The sequence below is a fragment of the Erythrolamprus reginae genome, chromosome 2, assembly GCF_031021105.1.
Source record: "Erythrolamprus reginae isolate rEryReg1 chromosome 2, rEryReg1.hap1, whole genome shotgun sequence".
Taxonomy (NCBI): Eukaryota; Metazoa; Chordata; class Lepidosauria; order Squamata; family Dipsadidae; genus Erythrolamprus; species Erythrolamprus reginae.
Genome location: NC_091951.1, coordinates 28,276,561 through 28,300,397, shown reverse-complemented (window position 1 = coordinate 28,300,397; position 23,837 = coordinate 28,276,561). Strand labels below are relative to the sequence as shown.

The following is a 23,837-nucleotide window of genomic DNA, read 5'->3' as shown; positions in this document are numbered from 1 at the left end:
GAAGTTTGTTCCAAGGATCTACTACTCTTTCAGTAAAATAATATTTTCTCATGTTGCTTTTTTTTTTTAATATATATTTTTTAATTTTTTCCTTTTTTTAAAAGTACATAGTCATATTTACAGATGAATCTACATATATATATTCCTTTTGCTTTCCTCCACGGCCTGGAAGCAGCGAAGCAACTGGGCTGAAGCATGTCAATTGCTGCTGCTGCTGCTGCGTATTCTTTCTTTCCCCGAATTTATTATCCTTATGTTGTTTGTTTTAAAACTGCGATTTTCTGCTGGCAAATTTGGGAGATTTAACATTTATTTTTGTGTTAGAAACATAGAAGATTGACGGCAGAAAAAGACCTCATGGTCCATCTACTCTGCCCTTACACTATATCCTGTATTTTATCTTAGGATGGAGATATGTTTATCCCAGGCATGTTTAAATTCAGTTACTGTGGATTTACCAACCACGTCTGCTAGAAGTTTGTTCCAAGGATCTACTACTCTTTCAGTAAAATAATATTTTCTCATGTTGCTTTGGATCTTTCCCCCAACTAACGTCAGATTGTGTCCCCTTCTTCTTGTGTTCACTTTCCTATTAAAAACACTTCCCTCCTGAACCTTATTTAACCCTTTAACATATTTAAATGTTTCGATCATGTTCCCCCTTTTCCTTCTGTCCTCCAGACTATACAGATTGAGTTCATTAAGTCTTTCCTGATACGTTTTATGCTTAAGACCTTCCACCATTCTTGTAGCCCATCTTTGGACCCGTTCAAATCAATCAACCCTATATATAGCAAATAGCAAAATACAAAGCCTTGAGGTTTGACATACTCCCACACCATTGTATTCCCCACCATAATTTCCCACCAGACTGAAAAGACCCCAGGTGTCTTCCTACTGCACAGCCCTTTCTCCAGGTGACAAAGTCAGAGCTGCAAGCAGAGGGTGAGTTGACGTCCCAGACTCCCAACCTTACAAAGCTGTAATTAGACAATATCTAAACCTGCAGCAATACCTTGAACTCCTCTGCCAGGAAGAATCTCTCCTGGTTTTATTATGCATAGAAAGCTGCTGTTGAAAGTGGTGGGCGAATTACTCTTCCAGCTCCTGACATAGAAAACAATATGGGTGTTTCTCAGGTTGCAACAGCAATTAGTAGGGAGGGAAAGGCTAACAAGAACGAAGTTTTGAGCTAGAAAAAATTAGAGCACACGAACCAAAAATAAATAAATGACAAATTAAATGGGGATGTTGTAATAGTGGTAAGTGTTAAAAATGTTCATAAGTCAAATGTTCATTAAATGAAATGTTATGTCCAAGACAACCTGTATATATTGGTATCATAGTATGGATGGCTTCTAGCAGTTTCAGGTAAATATATAAACACACCAACTTGCCTACCGTCCCTGTTCCAATGTTCCCATGTATTCGCAACCATCTCATGTATATACAGTATAACCATGTTTATAGATTTCACGTATTCACAGTCATGTATATTAGAAACAAAAACATAGAAGACTGACGGCAGAAAAAGACCTCATGATCCATCTAGTCTGCCCTTATACTATTTTTTCTATTTTATCTTAGGATGGATATATGTTTATCCCAGGCATGTTTAAATTCAGTTACTGTGGATTTACCAACCACGTCTGCTGGAAGTTTGTTCCAAGGATCTACTACTCTTTCAGTAAAATAATATTTTCTCATGTTGCTTTTGATCTTTTCCCCAACTAACTTCAGATTGTGTCCCCTTGTTCTTGTGTTCATTTTCCTATTAAAAACACTTCCCTCCTGAACCTTATTTAACCCTTTAACATATTTAAATGTTTCGATCATGTCCCCCCTTTCCCTTCTGTCCTCCAGACTATACAGATTGAGTTCATTAAGTCCTTCCTGATATGTTTTATGCTTAAGACCTTCCACCATTCTTGTAGCCCGTCTTTGGACCCATTCAACTTCGTCAATATCTTTTTGTAGGTGAGATCTCCAGAACTGAACACAGTATTCCAAATGTGGTCTCACCAGCGCTCTATATAGCAGGATCACAATCTCCCTCTTGCTGGTTGTTATACCTCTAGCTATGCAGCCAAGAATCCTACTTGCTTTTCCTACCGCCTGACCACACTGCTCATCTATTTTGAGACTGTCGGAAATCACCACCCCTAAATCCTTCTCTTCTGAAGTTTTTGCTAACACAGAACTGCCAATGCAATACTCAGATTGAGGATTCCTTTTCCCCAAGTGCATTATTTTACATTTGGAAACATTAAACTGCAGTTTCTGTAATTTTATATATTCTTGCCAAATAAATACAGTGGCACCTCTACTTACAAACTTAATTCGTTTCGTGACCAGATTCTTAAGTAGAAAGGTTTGTAAGAAGAAGCAATTTTTCCCATAGGAATCAATGTCAAAGCAAATAATGCGTGCGATTGGGGAAACCACGGGGAGGGTGGAGGCCCTGTTTCCTCCCAGGAGATTCCTAGAGAGGCCTCATGGAGGCTTTCCCCTGCCTTTTCCGGGTTTCAGTTTCGGAGACACGGGTGTGTAAGTGGAAAATGGTTCTTGAGAAGAGGCAAAAAAATCTTGAACACTCGGTTCTTATCTAGAAAAGTTTGTAAGTAGAGGTGTTCTTTGGTAGAGGTACCACTGTATATAAAACAAGCAGTGAAAGGCTTGAGCCCAGAGGCACCCAAAGTTCAGCCCCACTTCTTCCCACAACGGATTAGAACCAGGCATAGAGGAAGCAGTAGAACCACCATAATAAAGCTCCTCTCATTTCCTATCTCCAAAGCCGGAGGATGTCATGGTCATTGTTATTGAAACCTGATGAGAAGTCTAGGAGGGACATAATGACAGTATCCCTTCCATCTCAAACCCCCCAAAACTCCATCAAAATTGCAACCAATGCTGTTTTGGTGATGTGGCCCAGCCTGAAGTCAGACTGAAAAGTGCCTTTATTATTATTATTATTATTTTTTATTAGATTTGTATGCCACCCATCTCCGAAGACTTGGGGCGGCTCACAACAGTAATAAAAACAATATAGTAGTGGAACAAATCTAATATTAAAAACATATAAAACCCTATCGTTATTTAAAAAACCAAACAGCACATTCATACCAAACATAAAACAAAGTATAAAAAAGCCTGGGGGAAAGATGTCTCAACTCCCCCATGCCTGGTGGTATAAGTGAGTCTTGAGTAGTTTACAAAAGATGAGGGTGGGGGCAGTTCTAATCTCTAGGGGCAGTTGGTTCCAGAGGGCCGGAGCCACCACAGAGAAAGCTCTTCCCCTGGGGCCCGCCAAACGACATTGTTTAGTCGACGGGACCCGGAGAAGGCCAACTCTGTGGGACCTTATCGGTTGCTGGGATTCGTGCAGTAGCAGGCAGTTCTGGAGGTACAGTGAACCCTCGATCATCGCGAGGGTTCCGTTCCAGGACCCCACGCAATGATCGATTTTTAGCGAAGTAGCGGTGCGGAAGTAAAAACACCATCTGCGCTTGCGCAGATGGTGTTTTTGCTTCTACTGCCGCCCGCCCTTCGCCCGCCCACCCCGTTGCTCGCGCAACGGCTTCCCTGGGTGCCCGCTCGCTTGGGAACATCCCAGCTTCGCTCCCCAGCTGGGGAGCGGATCTAGGGAGTCCCCATCGCGCGCGCGTTGCCGGGGAAAGCGCGCGTGCTTGGGAACATCCCAGCTTCGCTCCCCAGCTGGGGAGCGGATCTAGGGAGTCCCCACCGCGCGCGCGTTGCTGGGGAAAGCGCGCGCGCTTGGGGAGCGAAGCTGGGATGTTCCCAAGCGCGCGCACTTTCCCCAGCAACGCGCGCGCGGTGGGGACTCCCTAGATCCGCTCCCCAGCTGGGGAGCGAAGCTGGGATGTTCCCAAGCGCGCGCGCTTTCCCCAGCAACGCGCGCGCGGTGGGGACTCCCTAGATCCGCTCCCCAGCTGGGGAGCGAAGCTGGGATGTTCCCAAGCGCGCGCGCTTTCCCCAGCAACGCGCGCGCGGTGGGGACTCCCTAGATCCGCTCCCCAGCTGGGAGCGAAGCTGGGATGTTCCCAAGCGCGCGCGCTTTCCCCAGCAACGCGCGCGCGGTGGGGACTCCCTAGATCCGCTTCCCAGCTGGGGAGCGGAGCTAGGCTGCCCCAAGCTCGCGCGCGCCGCCCGCCCGCCCACGCTGTTGCCGGCTCCGCTTCCCAGCTGGGAAGCGGAGCTAGGGTGCCCCAAGCTCTCGCTCCAGCCCACCGCCGCTGGGGTCTTACGGGGCAAGAGGGGGAAGACCCAGGGAAGCCTCTGCCCGGCGGGGAAACTCCACCATCTACGCATGCGTGGAAGGGCACGCATGCGCAGATGGTGGAGTTTACTTCCGGGTTGCAAACTAGCGAAATAGCCCTTTCGCGATCCTTGAGGACGCGAAACTCGAGGGTTCACTGTACTCTGGTCCAATGCCATGTAGGGCTTTAAATGTCATGACCAACACTTTGAATTTTGACCAGAAACCGATCAGCAGCCAATGCAAGCCACAGAGTGTTGAAGAAACGTGGGCGAATCTTGGAAGTCCCACGATGGCTCTCACGGCTGCGTTGTGCACGATCTGAAGTTTCCGAACACTTTTCAAAGGTAGCCCCATGTAGAGAGCCTTGCAGTAATTGAACCTCGAGGTGATGAGGGCATGAGCGACTGTGAGCAATGACTCCCTGTCCAAATAGGGTCACAACTGGTGCACCAGGCGAACCTGGGCAAACGCCCTCCTTGCTACAGCCGAAAGATGATGTTCCAATGTCAGCTGGGGATTGAGGAGGACGCTCAAGTTGCGAACCCTCTCTGAGGGGTCAGTAGTCCCTCCCCCCAGGGTAATGGATGGACAGATTGAATTGTCCTTGGGAGGCAAGACCCACAGCCACTCCGTCTTGTCTGGGTTGAGTTTGAGTTTGTTGACACCCATCCAGGCCCCAACAGCCTCCAAGCCCTTCTGCACAGCCCTTTCTCTGGGTGGCAAAGACAGAGCTGCAAGCAGAGGTTGAGTTGAAGTCCCAGGCTGCCAACCTTTCATTGCCCTCTTCAGCTGAATTTATAAGTGATCTTAAATATGCGTTAAATAGGACCTTGGAATACTAATAACTAAAGATCTAAGTGCCAAAGCCCACTGCAACAACATCGCCAAGAAGGCCTCAAGAATTGTTAATCTAATCCTACGTAGCTTCTGCTCTTGCAATCTCGCAATACTTACCACAGCTTACAAAACTTTCACCAGACCCATCCTCGAATACACCTCATCTGTTTGAAACCCATATCGCATCTCAGACATTAACACCCTTGAAAATGTCCAAAGATACTTCACCAGAAGAGCCCTTCACTCCTCTACCTCCTCTAAACAGAATACCCTACGAAAGTAGACTTACAATCCTGGGTCTTGAACGTTTAGAACTAAGACGCCTTAAACATGATCTAAGTATTGCCCACAAGATCATATGCTGCAATGTCCTGCCTATCAAAGACTACTTCAGCTTCAACCACAACAACACAAGAGCACACAACAGATTCAAGCTTAATATTAACTGCTCCAAACTTCACTGTAAAAAATATGACTTTAGTAATTGACTTGTTGAAGCGTGGAACTCATTACCGGACTCCATAGTATCATCCCCTAACCCCCAACATTTTACCCTTAGACTATCCACGGTTGACCTCTCCAGATTCCTAAGAGGTCAGTAAGGGGCGTACATAAGCACACTAGAGTGCCTTCCGTCCCCTGTCCTATATCTCGTATTTCTTCTCCACTATATCCTCTATAACATTCATTGTGTATTATTGTGTATTGGACAAAATAAAAAAATAAATAAAAAAAAATGCAGCAGTGCCTTGAACTGCTCTGCCAGGAAAACCTCTCATTTTCTTATGCATTACAAACTGTTGTTGAAGGCATAAAGCCAGCCAGGATGCCAACTGTCACAATTCAAAGTGTTGGTCATCACCTATAAAGCCCTTCATGGCACCGGACCAGGGTATCTACGAGACCGCCTTCTGCCGCACGAATCCCAGTGACCGGTTAGGTCCATAGTTCCCTCTAAGCTGAGCAGTGAGCAATCGCTCACTTAAAAATCATCATCAACTCAGAGTTTTCCAAACCTGCCCAGAAGCCGAGAGGGAAAGAGTGAGAGGGAAGGAGAGAGAGAGGAAGAGAGGAAGAGAGAGAAACAGATAGAAAAAAGAGAGGAAGGAAAAGAGAAAGAAAAAGAATGGGAGTAAGGAAGAGAGAAAGAAAATCAAAATCTAGTTTGAAACTAGCTCAACTATTTAAGTGGCATTTTGATATTGATAGAGTTGCCCTATTATGAGCTCACTGTTATAGACACACAGTACAGTATTTTATTTTGAAATTCTCTGAGGCAAAACAGGGTGGGTTTTTTGTTTGTCTGTCCGTCTGTCTGTCTGTCTGTCTGTCTGTCTGTCTCTGTCTGTCTGTCTGTCTGTCTGTCTGTCTGTCTATATCTATCTATCTATCTATCTATCTATCTATCTATCTATCTATCTATCTATCTATCTATCTATCTATCTATTTATTATTTCTGTGCCGCCCAGTCCCGAAGGGACTGCCGCTCAGACACTATACTTTTCCGCCCACCCCCCAAAAAATTAGAGGGAACACTGGTTAGGTCCCACAGAGTTGGTCTCCTCCGGATCCCGTCAACAAAACAATGTCGTTTTGCGGGACCCAGGGGAAGAGCCTTCTCTGTGGCGGCACCAACCCTCTGGAATCAGCTTCCTCCAGAGATTAGAACTGCCCCCACCCTCCTTGCCTTTTGTAAACTCCTTAAAACCCACCTCTGCCATCAAGCGTGCGGGAACTGAAACATCTCCCCCTGCCTATGCAGTTTTTTGTGTATGATATGACTGTATGTATGTTTTTATATATTGGGGTTTCTTGTTTTTTAGACTTTTTAAATGTGTTATTGTTATTTTAGATTCTAACTATTAGATTTGTTATTATATATTGTTTTTATCATTGCTGTAAGCCGCCCCGAGTCTACGGAGAGGGGCGGCATACAAATCTAATTAATAATAATAATAATAATAATAATAATAATAATAATAATAATAATAATATAATTACTCTTCTGGCCCTCTCTTGAGCTTAGAAAAGAAATAGGGGCAGTTCTCAGGTTGCAGTACCAATTGACCCCAGAATATCCATTGCTAAGCAAGGATGGGGCACCAGGTTTGATAACCAGAGGGGGAAGCAAGAGAAAATAATAGCAATTCTAATTGCTATTATACAGAAGCAGGTTTTCAGAAGTTATCCTGCACAATCCCCTGCCCCAGAAGAAACCATGGCTGGAACCAAAGGAGATACATTTTCTCTTTTTCTTAATTGCACGACATTTTCAGTCCCCACATCCTCGAAAACAGAGGATTCCTGTGATTTAATTCCCCCTTCTGGAAAAATAAGCTTCGGTCTCAGCTCCATGAACAATGGATGCCCTCTTGAGGAACCTGAAAGAAAAGGTTTGGGATGGAGCCTCAGGGAGAAAAGTTATCGGTGACCTCGAATAGGACTCGATGGCACGGACTCAATGAGAACATTTTCAAACAACTGAAGGTAGAACGAGCATGTTCCTCCGCCTTTATGTCGCTAGATGGCGCGCTACAGAGAAACAACACTCGGTACAGCGGCGACTGAGCTGTTCTAGGGAAGGCGCAGAGGCAGAGAGCGACGGTTGAAACATTGGATTGCTAGAGCGGATGTAAAGAGATGAGGAGGCGAAGGGCAGTGGAACTTCCTCTTCCGTCTAAGCCATAGGGAGGAGAATGCCATCGGCCGAGCCTCTTGTGCTTTTCCGAGGCGGCTGCTGGGAGGTGAGTGAAGGGCAGGTTTCTATCTCACCGTTATTTTTGACTTCTAATGTTAGCCTGGCCAGTTTTGCGCATGGCAAGATTTTCTTTATTATTTCTTCTCCTGGAAGGTTTTTTCCTCTATTGTTGTTGTTGTTGTTGTTGTTGTTGTTGTTGTTATTATTATTATTATTATTATTATTATTATTATGTCTGGCGGGACCCAGGGGAAGAGCCTTCTCTGTAGCGGCTCCGACCCTCTGGAATCAACTCTCCCCAGAGATTAGGACTGCCCCCACCCTCCTTGCCTTTCCTAAACTCCTTAAAACCCACCTCTGTCGTCAGGCTTGGGGGAACTGAGACATCCCCCCCTTGCCTATGTAATTTTGTGCATGTTATGACTGTGTGTATGTATTTTATCTATTGGGGTTTTCTTTTCTTTTTAGACTTTTTAATGTAAAACTGTAATTTTAGATTTTAATTATTAAATTTGTTACTATGTATTGTTTTTATCGCTGTTGTGAGCCGCCCCGAGTCTACGGAGAGGGGCGGCATACAAATCTAAATAATAATAATAATAATAATAATAATAATAATAATAATAATAATAATAATAATCAAAGTTGGGAGGGATCTTGGAGGTCTTCCAGTCCAACCCCCTGCTTAGGCAGGAAACCGTATGCTATTTCAGACAGATGGTTATCCAACATCAACTTCTGGAGGCAAGCTGTTCCACTGATCAACCGTTCTAACTGTCAGGAAATTCTACGTTGCTTCTCTCCTTTTTTATTTTCCACCCATTGTGCATAAAGCAGTCTTAATATGCAGCATTATGTATATCTGACCTTTTCTTATTTTTCTTTTGTGATTCCTGGTAGAAACAGTTCTGGTTTCATATCTAAGTTTTTATTTAATATCTCTTCCAGCCATGCCTTTACCTGGTGCCAAAATTTCTCTGCTTTTATAACGCCATTTTATTCTTTCTTAATATCCCATTCTTTTCCATCTTTTATATATCGTGATTTAATCTGCAGATATGCCCACTATTCCAGTTCTACCCCTTCTTCTTGCAGCCCCTTTCTGGATTTTAAATCCCCTTCTTCATTTAGAACAGGGGTTCTAAATTCTGCCATGGGGCTGCATGAGAAATTGGGATGGTTTTAGAGGGCCGGATTAATATAATTAACTCAGTTCTACCCAATACTGTATATTATTGGGTAGAACTGAGTTACTTATATTATAATTATAAATTATAATTATACAGGATATTATATTATATTATATTATTATTGTAATTATAAATTAACTGCCCACCCCTTCCTTGTTCCCTCCATTTCTCCTTCCTTCCTTCTTTCCTTCCTTGTTCACCCCATTTCTCTCTCCTTCCTTCCTTCCTTCCTTCCTTCCTTCCTTCCTTCCTTCCCTCCCTCCCTCCCTCCCTCCCTCCCTCCCTCCCTCCCTCCCTCCCTCCCTCAGATGGAGAGAAGCTTCTGTCTCTCTGATTTTCTCTGCTTTTTATTTCTGCTTTTGGGCAGTTCTTTACTTCGCTTTCAAAATATTCCTTTCAGGTGCCTCTCTTCAACTGACCTACATTGTCAGTTGAGAAAACATAGTGGAGGCTTTGCCTGAAAGTAGCTTTGGATTCCTTTTCTTCTTCCTCCTCACTTTCCCCCCTGAGAGGTGGGGTGGGGGTTTGCTTTAAATTTCTTGGAAAGGCCAATGAAACCAATGAACAATTAAAAAATGAGCATTTATTGGACTTTTGCAAAAGGGCATGGAAAGAGAATTTTTCCTTCCTTCCTTCCTCCCTCCATTTCTCCTCTTTTTTTTCTTTTTTAAAAATATTTTTATTAATTTTCATAAAATAGACGAACAGACACACACACATACATTTAACACAAAAGTGGGGTTATATTTCCCCGCTTATCTCAAAAGTATAAATTTGAATACAGAAAAAAGAATACACATTTAAATACAGTTCATTATTGTAAATGTTAAAAAATAATTTGTTAAACTTCTCATTATAATTTTTCATATTTAAACTAATTCTAATATAAATTCAAAATTCATCTCATAATAATTCTTCATATGTAAACTGATTCTAATATATTTCTAAAACAAACATATTCTAACTAATTCTATTATAACACAAATCTTATCTTTGCCAAAACAATTTACTCATTTATTTAATTGTTTTCTTAACCTTCTACTGTTTCTTCTTATTTATCCATATATAAACTTTGTTCCATGTATCATAAAAGTGTAATATTCTACCATACATCTGCTTGAGGAGGGAGATGGACTACAGGACCTCAAAGGTCCCTTCCAATTCTATTCTGATTGTCTGATTGATTGAAAGAAAGAATTTTATATGGCACTGATATTTGAACTCTGATCTTGTTAGGCTTCTGTATGCCAAATCAATCATAAATAATATTAGAGGTTAAAACAGATTTTGGGGTTTCTTTTTTCAGGCTAATAAATGGAATGGGGTGGGATTTTTTCTGCTTTCATACTTCCTGCAGCCATTTTAAAACAAGAATAAAACTAAACTCTTTATATTAATATTACAGAAAGAGAGGATGCCAAGAAGAGCACTCTGGACAACAGAGAATGAGAAGCAACATTAACGTGCCAAATAAACCATCATTCAAAATTATTCTCCAATTCGCCCAGAAAGTTTAAAAACTCCTCTTTAGTAGATGAGAGATGAGGGAAAGAATAACAGGAACAAACTTTTGAGCTGGAATAAATAGAGCACACAGGACTGAAAAAACTATTAAATGAGAAATCAAGGAGGATTATATTTAAATAAAGAAAAAGTGAGGAACAAATATAAATCAGTAGGAAGAGAAAGGTTCTATGCATAGCCAAAATTGGCAGGCATAGGTTAGAGCCTTTGAGGAAGGAAATAATTATTTGAACCCACCATCCACCAGGCAGGAGGTCAGAAATATTTTTCTCCACCTCAAGAATCCAAGCCTATCAGTTTTGAAAAAAACTGCAGACTGCCTAATGTGGGAAAAACACAGATTGCAGATCAAATCTGATTCAGCACAACAGGATCCGTCCAGTGAAATGCCATACAAATGTTTGGAGTGCGAGAAAAGCTTTACTCGGAAAAGTTTTCTCACGGTTCATGGAAGAACCCATACTGGAGAGAAGCCCTACCAGTGCTCCCTATGTGACAAAAGATTTAGCATTCATTCCAATCTGGTGAGACACAAGAGGACTCACACAGGAGAGAAACCGTATAAATGTTCTGTTTGTGGAAAATGTTTCAGCCTGAATACCAACCTGGTGATACACCAGAGGACTCACACAGGAGAAAAACCGTATGAGTGTCTGGATTGTGGAAAATGTTTCACTCAGAGTTCTGACCTAGTGAAACATCAGAGGACTCACAGAGGAGAAAAACCATATGAATGCCTGGATTGTGGGAAATGTTTCATGCTGAGCTCCTACCTAGTGAAACACCAAAGGACTCATACAGGAGAAAAACCGTATGGGTGCCTAGATTGTGGGAAACGATTCAGTCAGAGTTCCGACCTAATAAAACATCAGAGGACTCACACAGGAGAAAAACCGTATGAATGCCTGGATTGTGGGAAAAGTTTCATCCTGAGTTCCTACCTAGTGAAACACCAGAGGACTCACAAAGGAGAAAAATTGTATGAGTGCCTGGATTGTGGGAAAAGCTTCATTCGGAATTCCCACCTTGTGATACACCAGAGGACTCACACAGGAGAAAAACCGTATCAGTGCCTGGATTGTGGGAAAAGTTTCCGTTGGAATTCCAACCTGGTAGAACACCAAAGGATACACACAGGAGAGAAACCGTATAAATGTAGTGATTGTGGAAAAAGTTTCAAGCAGCGTTCTAAGCTTGTGATACACCAGCGAACTCACACAGGAGTAAAACCATTTCAATGTCCGGATTGTGGGAAACATTTCAGTCAGAATTCCAACCTGATGATACACCAGAGATCTCACACGGGAGAAAAACCGTATCAGTGTGTGGATTGTGGGAAATGTTTCCAGCAGAATTCTAAGCTTGTGATACACCAGAGGACCCATACAGGAGAGAAACCATATGAGTGTCCAGATTGTGGAAAGTGCTTCACACAAAATTCGTCTCTTCTCACACACAAGAAATTCCATATGAAGCAAAATTTGATGTGTCTAGACGAATCTTGAATTTCATTTCTCTTTTTGGGAATCCATTTGACAAATTAACCATTTAAATTCCTGCCTTATTCTTTTTAGTCAAACATGTCTTGGTATCAAAGATGAGGGTGCTTCCTTTCTCTGGACTTTTGTGGTTGTTCCTTTTCACAGTGTCAAGGTGAATTGCAATGCTAGGCCAGAGAAAAAACTCTTAGGTCTCTGTGATGTTTATTTGCCACCTTGAGTTACTTCTATGTAGGGATTGTGTAAGCCAAATATTAGCTATGCTTTAGGATATACACAAAGACAGTTATCTGAAAAAGCATGGTGAAGATTTGCCCAGAGACAGTGAGTCATACAATGGCCATGAACTTTTCACACAGTAAGAAAAAACCCTCAACAGCACTCCTGGCACGAGATAAGACACTGGCAGTGTGATTGGCTGGCAACTCAGCTACCGATAGGTGCATAAAGTGAGAATTTAGTAGCCTATCATAAGCTGTAGATGATACCTTTTATAACCAATTAGAAGCTTAATAGAAATAGCCAATGAACAGTTAGGTGCTCAGAAGCCTTATTTTTGCATATAGAAATAGCCTATGATAACTTGTGTATTCAAAAGTTTTATTATTAGCCTATAGATTTGAAAAACCTTATATTTGTAGCCTATAAGAAACGTATATTAGGAGAAATTAGACTTGTATTTAGCCAATAGAAAATTACTAGCTGAAACCCCTTCATTTGCATATTAAGGGTATAAAAAGCACACCTGTAAACAATAAAGCTTTGTCACTTTACCCAGACCATTGACTCCGTGTTTCACTGGTAAGCACTAGTAATGGTTTCAGGATCGGGCCTCGTAAAGTGAACCATCACAGGGTTGTCGAGACCCCCGTCCAGCGGGGATTGCGTCTCGTCAAGTGGTGACCCCAGACGGTGACTGATTGGCCTTAAGGACATCGCTGAGGGGGCAACGCTTGGATCACGCATCTCAGCGCACTCAACCTCCCATCTCTTACCCAAGTGCACAAATACATAAGTATGGGAGTAAGACTGTCTTTGGAAAAGGAACTTCATGTTCGGGAATTAGGACAGATAGTTGAAGCACAACATATATTCCCTTTTTACAGCAGTTTCATAGTGGTAGTATTCTATTATTAACATTTCTCCCCCTCCTAATCTTCAAATATATTTATTCACATTGTCCCATTTTCCCTTATTTCTATATACCGTATTTTTCAGAGTATAAAATGTACCCTTCCCCCCTCAATAGTGGCTGCAAACTTGGATGTGTCTTATACACTGAATGTTGCCCCAGCCACCCACCCTCATTCTTTGGTGTCTGCCTGCCAGCAATTTACCTCCTTGCAGCAAAAAAAGCAAACCCTGCTTAGCACAAGCCACTGATTATCTGCCTCCCGACACTCAGCTGATTGTTTGAAGTTGCCTACATGGCATTGGACCAGATTACCTCCGGAACTGCCTGCTACCGCACAAATCCCAGCAACCGATAAGGTCCCACAGAATTGGCCTTCTCCGGGTCCCGTTGACTAAACAATGTCATTTGGCGGGCCCCAGGGGAAGAGCCTTCTCTGTGGCGGCCCCGGCCCTCTGGAACCAACTCCCCCCGGAGATTAGAACTGCCCCCACCCTCCCTGTTTTTCGTAAATTACTCAAGACTCATTTATACCACCAGGCATGGGGGAGTTGAGATAGCCCTTCCCCCTAGGCCATTACAAGTTATGCATGGTATGTTTGTGTGTATGTTTGGTTTTTTTATTGGTTTTATTATTGTTATTATTGTTTTTATTGGTTTTATTATTGTTTTTTATTATTGGATTGTACATGTTGTTTTTATTATTGTTGTTAGCCGCCCCGAGTCTACGGAGAGGGGCGGCATACAAATCCAATAAATTATTATTATTATTATTATTATTATTATTATTATTAAGCCCATGCGCTAAAATGAAAGTGAAACTAAAGCTGCACGGAGGTCAATTGCTAGACAGATCTGACTGTGCTGAAACTGGCTGTTTGTTTTTTTGCTGCAAGGAGGTAAGTCAATAACTATAAATGCCTATAGAATGTTCAAATCATTACACTTATTTTTTAAAGACTGCTTTATTATTAACTTTAAAAAATGAAACGTTTTAAAATAAATGCTTAATCTGAAGAGGCCCAGTGCTTTTAAATAGATCTATTTAAATAATTGGGAAGAATTAGTGTGATTACATTTAAGAAAACTTTCTGGGATTAACATAGTGCCATAATGTACATTTCTACAATTCCTTGCTATGTCCATGGGTCAGATACACATGCACAGAAATACACAGCAAATAGTGTATATTGTCTGTTTGGCAAATTGCTGAGATGCAGAGGCCTTTTCCCCTTGTTTTCCTCCCCCAAAACTAAGGTGTGTCTTATAGAAACATAGAAGACTGACGGCAGAAAAAGACTTCATGGTCCATCTAGTCTGCCCTTATACTATTTCCTGTATTTTATCTTACAATGGATATATGTTTATCCCAGGCATGTTTAAATTCAGTTACTGTGGATTTACCAACCACGTCTGCTGGAAGCTTGTTCCAAGGATCTACTACTCTTTCAGTGAAATAATATTTTCTCACGTTGCTTTTGATCTTTCCCCCAACTAACTTCAGATTGTGTCCCCTTGTTCTTGTGTTCACTTTCCTATTAAAATCACTTCCCTCCTGAACCTTCATTTTTTGCATCTTATACTCTGAAAACTACGGTATATTTCTTTATGCATATTGGTTATAGCTTTATGTTATTTTACAAACATTATATCCTTTATGTCATTTCCCCATTCATTCTTATTTACTATTTCTAATCTCCAGCTAATTATACATTTATTCCATACTGGATAGAAGGATAGAATAGAGAGAAGGGGAGGTGGAGTAGCCATTTATGTTAAAGAAACTCTAAAAACAACACTAATTCAAAATACATGTCAAGATCTAGAGACCCTCTGGATTTGCATGCAAAATAAAGACGGTTCTGTCATTAGAATTGGGGTGATCTATAGGCCTCCAGGGCAATCTGAGGAATATGACAACAAGATGGTGGATGAAATTACCCAAATGGCAGTAAAGGGAGATATTGTGGTTATGGGTGATTTCAACATGCCTGATGTTGACTGGAATATCCCCAGTGCCCTTACATGCAAAAGTAAGAATATAGTAGAGGCCTTTACAGGAGCAGCTCTGGCACAGCTGGTTAAGACACCAACTAGAGGGGAGAATATTCTAGATTTAGTTTTTACGAATGGGAATTGGGTTTCAGATGTCAAGGTGGGAGAAAATTTAGGTTGCAGTGACCATCTATGTTTGTGGTTTGATGTAAAAACTCATTGTGAGCAATCCTATAATGCAACCAAAGTATTGGATTTCAGAAAAACAAATTTTAATGCAATGGGGGAATATTTAGATAATGAATTAAAGGGGAGGGATAAAATGGCAGGAGCGAGCACCCAGTGGACTGTATTTAAAAAGGCCATCTTAAAAGCCACTGGACTGTATGTAAGACAAATAACTAAAGGTAAAAGGAAGAAGAAACCGCTATGGTTTAGCAATGATGTAAGGACTATAGTCAATGAAAAAAAGGCTGCCTATAGGAGGTATAAAGAGTCTGGAAGTGTAGCTGATAGGGAGGTGTATAAAATGAGACAGAAGGAGGCGAAACAGATAATACAGTGTTCCCTCGATTTTCGCGGGTTCGAACTTCGCGAAAAGTCTATACCACGGTTTTTCAAAAATATTAATTAAAAAAATATTTCGCTGTTTTTCCCCCTGTACCACGGTTTTTCCCGCCCGATGATGTCATATATAATCGCTAAACCTTTGTCCGCCTTTAATAAATATTTTTTTAATAAACTTTAATAAATAAACATGGTGAGTAATAATCTAAATGATTGCTAAGGGAATGGGAAATTGTAATTTAGGGGATTAAAGTGTTAAGGGAAGGCTTGTGATACTGTTCATAGCCAAAAATAGTGTATTTACTTCCGCATCTCTACTTCGCGGAAATTCGACTTTCGCGGGTGGTCTCGGAACGCATCCCCCGCGAAAGTCGAGGGAACACTGTATATGCTGCTAAAGCCTCAAAAGAGGAAGAAATTGCCAAATCTCTAAAGAAGGGGGATAAAACCTTCTTCAGATATATTAGTGATAAGAAGAAGAAAAACTGCGGCATCACGAAGCTTAGTACCGGGAAAAATACATGCATTAATGGGAATAAGGAGATCGCTGACCATTTCAATAGCTACTTCTGTTCAGTTTTCTCAAAAGACACCTTACAAAATAATACTATAGAGGGATATAGCATTGCCTCCAACTGTACGGATTCAGCTCCAGTGATCTTAGAAGCCGATGTCTTAGAAGAACTTGAACGATTAAAGATAAATAAGGCAATGGGTCCAGATGGCATCCACCCCAGAGTTCTTAAAGAACTCAGATCTGTCATTGCTACCCCCCTGACTGATTTGTTTAACCAATCCTTGTTAACAGGAGATGTTCCTGAGGATTGGAGAATGGCCAGTGTTGTGCCTATCCACAAGAAGGGCAGTAGAGAAGAAGCTGGTAACTACAGGCCAGTTAGCTTGACATCAGTTATCGTTAAAATGATGGAGACTCTACTGAAAAAGAGGATAAATCAGCACCTAAAAAACAATAAATTATTGGACCCAAATCAGCATGGCTTTACTGAAGGCAAATCATGTCAGACTAATCTCATTGATTTCTTTGACTATGTCACAAAGGTGTTGGATGAAGGTGGTGCCGTGGATATTGCCTACCTGGACTTCAGCAAAGCCTTTGATACGGTTCCACATAAAGAGCTGATAGATAAATTAGTGAAGATTGGACTTAATCCCTGGATAGTTCAATGGATTTGCAGCTGGCTGAAGCATAGACACCAGAGGGTTGTTGTGAATGGTGAGTATTCTGAGCAGAGTCAGGTTACAAGCGGTGTGCCACAAGGGTCTGTTCTGGGTCCTATTCTTTTTAATATGTTTGTGAGTGACATAGGGGAAGGTCTGGTAGGGAAGGTTTGCCTATTTGCCGATGACTCTAAAGTGTGCAATAGGGTTGATATTCCTGGAGGCGTCGGCAATATGGTAAATGATTTAGCTTTACTAGATAAATGGTCAAAGCAATGGAAACTGCAGTTTAATGTTTCCAAATGTAAAATAATGCACTTGGGGAAAAGGAATCCTCAATCTGACTATTGTATTGGCAGTTCTGTGTTAGCAAATACTTCAAAAGAAAAGGATTTAGGCGTAGTGATTTCTGACAGTCTCAAAATGGGTGAACAGTGCAGTCAGGCAGTAGGGAAAGCAAGTAGGATGCTTGGCTGCATAGCTAGAGGTATAACAAGCAGGAAGAGGGAGATTATGATCCCGCTATATAGAATGCTGGTGAGACCACATTTGGAATACTGTGTTCAGTTCTGGAGACCTCACCTACAAAAAGATATTGACAAAATTGAACGGGTCCAAAGACGGGCTACAAGAATGGTGGAAGGTCTTAAGTATAAAGTGTATCAGGAAAGACTTAATGAACTCAATCTGTATAGTCTGGAGGACAGAAGGAAAAGGGGGGACATGATCGAAACATTTAAATATATTAAAGGGTTAAATAAGGTCCAGGAGGGAAGTGTTTTTAATAGGAAAGTGAACACAAGAACAAGGGGACACAATCTGAGGTTAGTTGGGGGAAAGATCAAAAGCAACATGAGAAAATATTATTTTACTGAAAGAGTAGTAGATCCTTGGAACAAACTTCCAGCAGACGTGGTAGATAAATCCACAGTAACTGAATTTAAACATGCCTGGGATAAACATATATCCATCCTAAGATAAAATACAGAAAATAGTATAAGGGCAGACTAGATGGACCATGGGGTCTTTTTCTGCCGTCAGACTTCTATGTTTCTATGTTTCTATGTTTCTACTGCATAATAATCTGTATCTTCCTTTTCCTTTTTTCTCCTATCTCCTTCGTTTTTTTATCCATCTCTGCACAGTCCAGAATTTTTCTTATCAGTTCATCCTTGTTGTGATTCAGTCTGAGGCTCCTCAGGGAACGGCTGGAACTCTGCCGGCTCCATGCTCAGAGGGGGAGGACGAGGAACAGGAGGAGGAGGAGGACCAGGCAGACGGGGAAGAGGAATGTCAGGACGAGGAGGAGGGGAACAGCCTGAGACCCCCGGGGGGGAGCTCTCCCCAGCGAGTAGCGAGTAGCCTGGAGTCATTGGATGAGAACGCACAAGCCATCATAGATATGAGGCAGAGTAGGGCAGCACAACGAAGGGGACAATTAGCCAGGTATTTCCATCCCTAATAGGCAACAGCTGAGTTTGGGTGTGGTTCTCCTCAGAAAGGTTGAAAAGGCAGGCCCGCCCTTCCTGTATTGTGGAGAGTTATCTTTTGGGAGTCCTGTGACCTTGCTTCGATCCTTGGCGTCTCTGATTCTGGCTTGTGGCCTCGAAGGCTGAAAACTTGGGGGAGGCGTGGGTTTTATTATCTACAGTGGTGTGTGTGCCAGCAAGAAGCCTGCTGTATTGTCTAGCCGTCGTGACTCTTCTGTGAAGCTTCACAGCATTCCAGTTTGTAAGAACAGTTTTTGTTATCTGTGTTTGTTTTCAAAGATATAAAATGACTTTGCTTTTTACCAGCGTGTCTGGCTACTCTTTTTAGTTGGTGTTGGCGTCTGGGGGAACCCAGACAGAACAATCCTTAGTTGGTATGTTAACATTTTTCCAGTTCTGTGCAAATGCTATGCCCAGCAGCCCACTGAAGGTACAAGTCGAACTTCAACATGGAGGGTGCTCCCACACATACAAGGGATATCCGAAACAGCTGCACGTATACTTGAACCACATGGGGGTTAAAGTAGCGCACAAACCTGACCTAACGCTGAGGAGGAGAGTAATGCGCCCAAATGAAACTCTACCAAAGGTGGATTTGTAGTAAAGCTAAGTTATATTGGAAAACCATAGAAAAATTGATGAAAGAAATAACATTGCAAGAGATAGAAAAAAAACCCAGAATTTTATTTATTGTGTATAACAAAGCAGAAATATAAGAAATATATCCTCTATTTAGTTATCCACATTTTGACCGCGGCCAGGATAGTTTATGCGCAAAATTGGAAAGGAGAAAATACTCCCAAAGAAGAAGAGGTAATTAAGAAAATATTGGATTGCGCAGAGATGGATAGGATGACAAGACGGTTAAATAATCAAGAGGAATCAGAATTTTATATTATTTGGAACAAGGTGTATACAAGGATAAATAATAAGAAAAATAAAATGTAAAAGCCATGTGAGAATTATAAATATACTAAAATGATTTCTTTTTTCCTTTTCTTTGTGTGAATTTTATTTTAATTGTAAGGTTTGAGCAAAACTCTTTTCATTCAAATTAGTATGTTGATTTAAGGCATTAACAATGTATTCTTTTTCTGTAAAAAATTTGACTTCTAGGACAAGAGGGGAAATTGCAGCCCCAACTTTATGTTAAATGTTTGTATGTATGTTTGTCAATTTTTATGAAAAATTAATAAAGTTTATTTTTTTAAAAAAGAAAGAAACTCTACCAAAGGAGGAAACTTCCTTGGTAATTTACCATATAAACTAGAAATTGTGCAAGCTACTATGTAGGAGAAACAGCTAAACGATTAAAAAATAAGATGCAGAAGCATAAACTAGCAGTCCGACACCAAGAACTGTGCTCCCAGATCTGGACCATATGGAGTAGCAGGGCCATGAATTTAACTTCCAGGAGACCAAGGTTCTGGCCCATAAGGGAGGCCGTCTCCTAAAAGAAGCCTGGTTTTCAAATAAAAACTCCCTTAATAGACACATTGATATACCATCGGCATATCAGGCGTTAAGATTCAACAGACTCAAACTCAACCCGGATAAGATGGATTGGCTGTGGGTTCTGCTTCCCAAGGACAATTCCATCTGTCCGTCCATAACCCTGGGGGGGGGGATTATTGATCCCCTCAGAGAGGGTCTGCAACTTGGGCGTCCTTGATCCACAGCTCACATTAGAGAAACATCTTTTAGCTGTGGCGAGGGGGGCGTTTGCCCAGGTTCACCTGGTGCACCAGTTGCGGCCCTATCTGGACCGGGACTCACTGCTCACAGTCACTCATACCCTCATCACCTCGAGGTTTGACTACTGTAATGCTCTCTACATGGGGCTACCTTTGAAAAGTGTTCGGAAACTTCAGATCGTGCAGAATGCAGCTGCGAGAGCAATCATGGGCTTCCCAAGGTATGCCCATGTTACACCAACAGTCCGCAGTCTGCATTGGTTGCCGATCAATTTCCAGTCACAATTCAAAGTGTTGGTTATGACCTATAAAGCCCTTCATGGCATTGGACCAGAATATCTCCGGGACCACCTTCTGCCGCACGAATCCCAGCGACCGGTTAGGTCCCACAGAGTTGGCCTTCTCCGGGTCCCGTCGACTAAACAATGTTGTTTGGTGGGACTCAGGAGAAGAGCCTTCTCTGTGGCGGCCCCAACCCTCTGGAACCAGATCCCCCCAGATATCAGAGTTGCCCCCACCCTCCTTGCCTTTCACAAGCTCCTTAAAACCCACCTCTGTCGTCAGGCATGGGGGAATTGAAATTTTCCCTTCTCTCTAGGCTTATAGAATTTATACATGGTATGCTTGTATGTATGATTGGTTCTTTAAATTGGGGTTTTTTAGATTATTTTTAATATTAGATTTGTTCACATTGTCTTTATTATTGTTGTTAGCCGCCCCGAGTCTTCGGAGAGGGGCGGCATACAAATCTAATAAATAAATGAATGAATGAATGAATGAATAAACAAACAAACAAACAAACAAACAAATAAATAAATAAATAAATAAATAAATAAATAAATAAATAAATAAGATACCTGCAAAGGCCAAGGGGGGATGGATCATTAGGGTTAGATGGAGATCTGAAAAAAATCCCCCTCCCATAAGCATAAGGAACAGCTTAATGAAGGTGGGACAAACTCCAATTGCATGCAGGAGAGCACATTGGAAGAGCGCATAGACAAGGGAGGGTGTAGGACAATGCAGACCCAATACAGGATCATGGGCAAAAAAGATGCTAGAAGGGAGGAATAATAAGAAGGGGGAGAAAGTGGTGATTAGCACACCCCAAGTATTGCCTCATAACCCTACTCTACCCTCTGGGGAGAGAAAAAGGCAATATGCAAAAGATGAAGGAACAGCAACTCCACCTGTTTACATGACTAAGCAACAACTACGGAGAAGGGCGGCATACAAATCTAATAAATAATAATACATAATAATAATTACAGGAGGGAAGGAAGGGTGTGGGCCTGTGATGCGGGCAATGAGCGAAGTGAGCAGCATCATATAAAATCAACTGTCTTCAATGGGGATTTTAACACTGATGACGTTAGTAGAGGACTAACAAAAGTTTAGTTAATTTTAGTAGTTTTTAATAAATTTTAAATGTTCTGGAGTTTGCAATGGCTGTGGCGTCTTCATTTATAAATACACCTGGAACTCGCATTTTTAGGTCAATTCTTGATATGTGTGTGCACGTGTATAATTATATACATAATTATATATTTATTTATTTTTATTTATTTATTTATTTTGTCCAATACATAATACACATTGAAGAGAATAGATATGTAATACAGTAATATAAATAAAGAAAAGAATAGAAGAAAAGATATAAAAGTATAGGTGAACATATTTGAAAGGAAGAAAAGATAAATGAGATAAAGAAAGACAATTGGACAGGAGACGGAAGGCACACTGGTGCACTTATGCACGCCCCTTACTGACCTCTAAGGAACCTGGAGAGGTCAATCGTGGATAGTCTAAGGGAAAAATGTTGGGGGTTAGGGGTTGACACTACTGAGTCAGGTAATGAGTTCCACGCTTCGACAACTCGGTTGCTGAAGTCATATTTTTTACAGTCAAGTTTGGAGTGGTTAATATTAAGTTTGAATCTGTTGCGTGCTCTTGTGTTGTTGCGATTGAAGCTGAAGTAGTCATTGACAGGTAGAACGTTGCAGCATATGATCTTGTGGGCAATACTTAGATCGTGTTTTATTTCCTATTAAAAACACTTCCCTCCTGAACCTTATTTAATCCTTTGACATATTTAAATGTTTCGATCATGTCCCCCCTTTTCCTTCTGTCCTCCAGACTATACAGATTGAGTTCATTAAGTCTTTCCTGATACGTTTTATGCTTAAGACCTTCCACCATTCTTGTAGCCCGTCTTTGGACCCGTTCAATTTTGTCAATATCTTTTTGTAGGTGAGGTCTCCAGAACTGAACACAGTATTCCAATTGTGGTCTCACCAGTGCTCTATATAGTGGGATCACAATCTCCCTCTTCCTGCTTGTTATACCTCTAGCTATGCAGCCAAGCATCCTACTTGCTTTTCCTATCGCCCGACCACACTGCTCACCCATTTTGAGACTGTCAGAAATCACTACCCCTAAATCCTTCTCTTCTGAAGTTTTTGCTAACACAGAACTGCCAATACAATACTCAGATTGAGGATTCCTTTTCCCCAAGTGCATTCTTTTACATTTGGAAACATTAAACTGCAGTTTCTGTAATTTTATATACTTTTTCTATATGCTTGCCAAATAAATACAGTGGCACCTCTACTTAGAAACTTAATTCGTTCTGTGACCAGGTTCTTAAGTAGAAAGGTTTGTAAGAAGAAGCAATTTTTCCCATAGGAATCAATGTCAAAGCAAATAATGCGTGCAATTGGGGAAACTACGGGGAGGGTGGAGGCCATAGTTCCCTCTAAGCTGAGCAGTGAGCAATCGCTCACTTAAAAATCATCATCAACTCAGAGTTTTCCAAACCTGCCCAGAAGCCGAGAGGGAAGGAGAGAGAGAGGAAGAGAGAGAAACAGATAGAAAAAAGAGAGGAAGGAAAAGAGAAAGAAAAAGAATGGGAGTAAGGAAGAGAGAAAGAAAGTCAAAATCTAGTTTGAAACTAGCTCAACTATTTAAGTGGCATTTTGATATTGATAGAGTTGCCCTATTATGAGCTCACTGTTATAGACACACAGTACAGTATTTTATTTTGAAATTCTCTGAGGCAAAACAGGGTGGGTTTTTTATTTATTTATTTATTTGTTTGTTTGTTTGTTTGTTTGTTTATTTATTTATTTATTATTTCTGTGCCGCCCAGTCCCAAAGGGACTGCCGCTCAGACACTATACTTTTCCGCCCACCCCTCCAAAAAATTAGAGGGAACACTGGTGGAGGCCCTGTTTCCTCCCAGGAGATTCCTAGAGAGGCCTCACCGAGGCTTTCCCCTGCGTTTTCCGGTTACAGTTTCGGAGACTCGGGTTTGTAAGTGGAAAATGGTTCTTGAGAAGAGGCAAAAAAATCTTGAACACTCGGTTCTTATCTAGAAAAGTTTGTAAGTAGAGGCGTTCTTTGGTAGAGGTACCACTGTATATAAAATAAGCAGTGAAAGGCTTGAGCCCAGAGGCACCCAAAATTCAGCCCCACTTCTTCCCACAACGGATTAGAACCAGGCATAGAGGAAGATTACCTCCGGAACCGCCTGCTACTGCACGAATCCCAGCGACCAATAAGGTCCCACAGAGTTGGCCTTCTCCGAGTCCCGTCGACTAAACAATGTCATTTGGCGGGCCCCAGGGGAAGAGCCTTCTCTGTGGTGGCCCCGGCCCTCTGGAACCAACTCCCCCTGGAGATTAGAACTGCCCCCACCCTCCCTGTCTTTCGTAAACTACTCAAGACTCACTTATGCCGCCAGGCATGGGGGAG

At 41.7% G+C, this 23,837-nt stretch overlaps 1 protein-coding gene across 1 annotated transcript; it reads left to right on the top strand.

The window, feature by feature from the left end:
- The first annotated feature begins 7,784 nt into the window (after positions 1-7,784).
- On the top strand, positions 7,785-12,806 carry LOC139163058 (zinc finger and SCAN domain-containing protein 2-like). Its single transcript, XM_070743993.1, has 2 exons — positions 7,785-7,860; positions 10,410-12,806. The coding sequence occupies exon 2, from the start codon at positions 10,852-10,854 to the stop codon at positions 12,031-12,033; it is 1,182 nt and encodes a 393-aa protein (XP_070600094.1). The 5' UTR covers positions 7,785-7,860; positions 10,410-10,851; the 3' UTR covers positions 12,034-12,806.
- Positions 12,807-23,837: the final 11,031 nt, after the last annotated feature.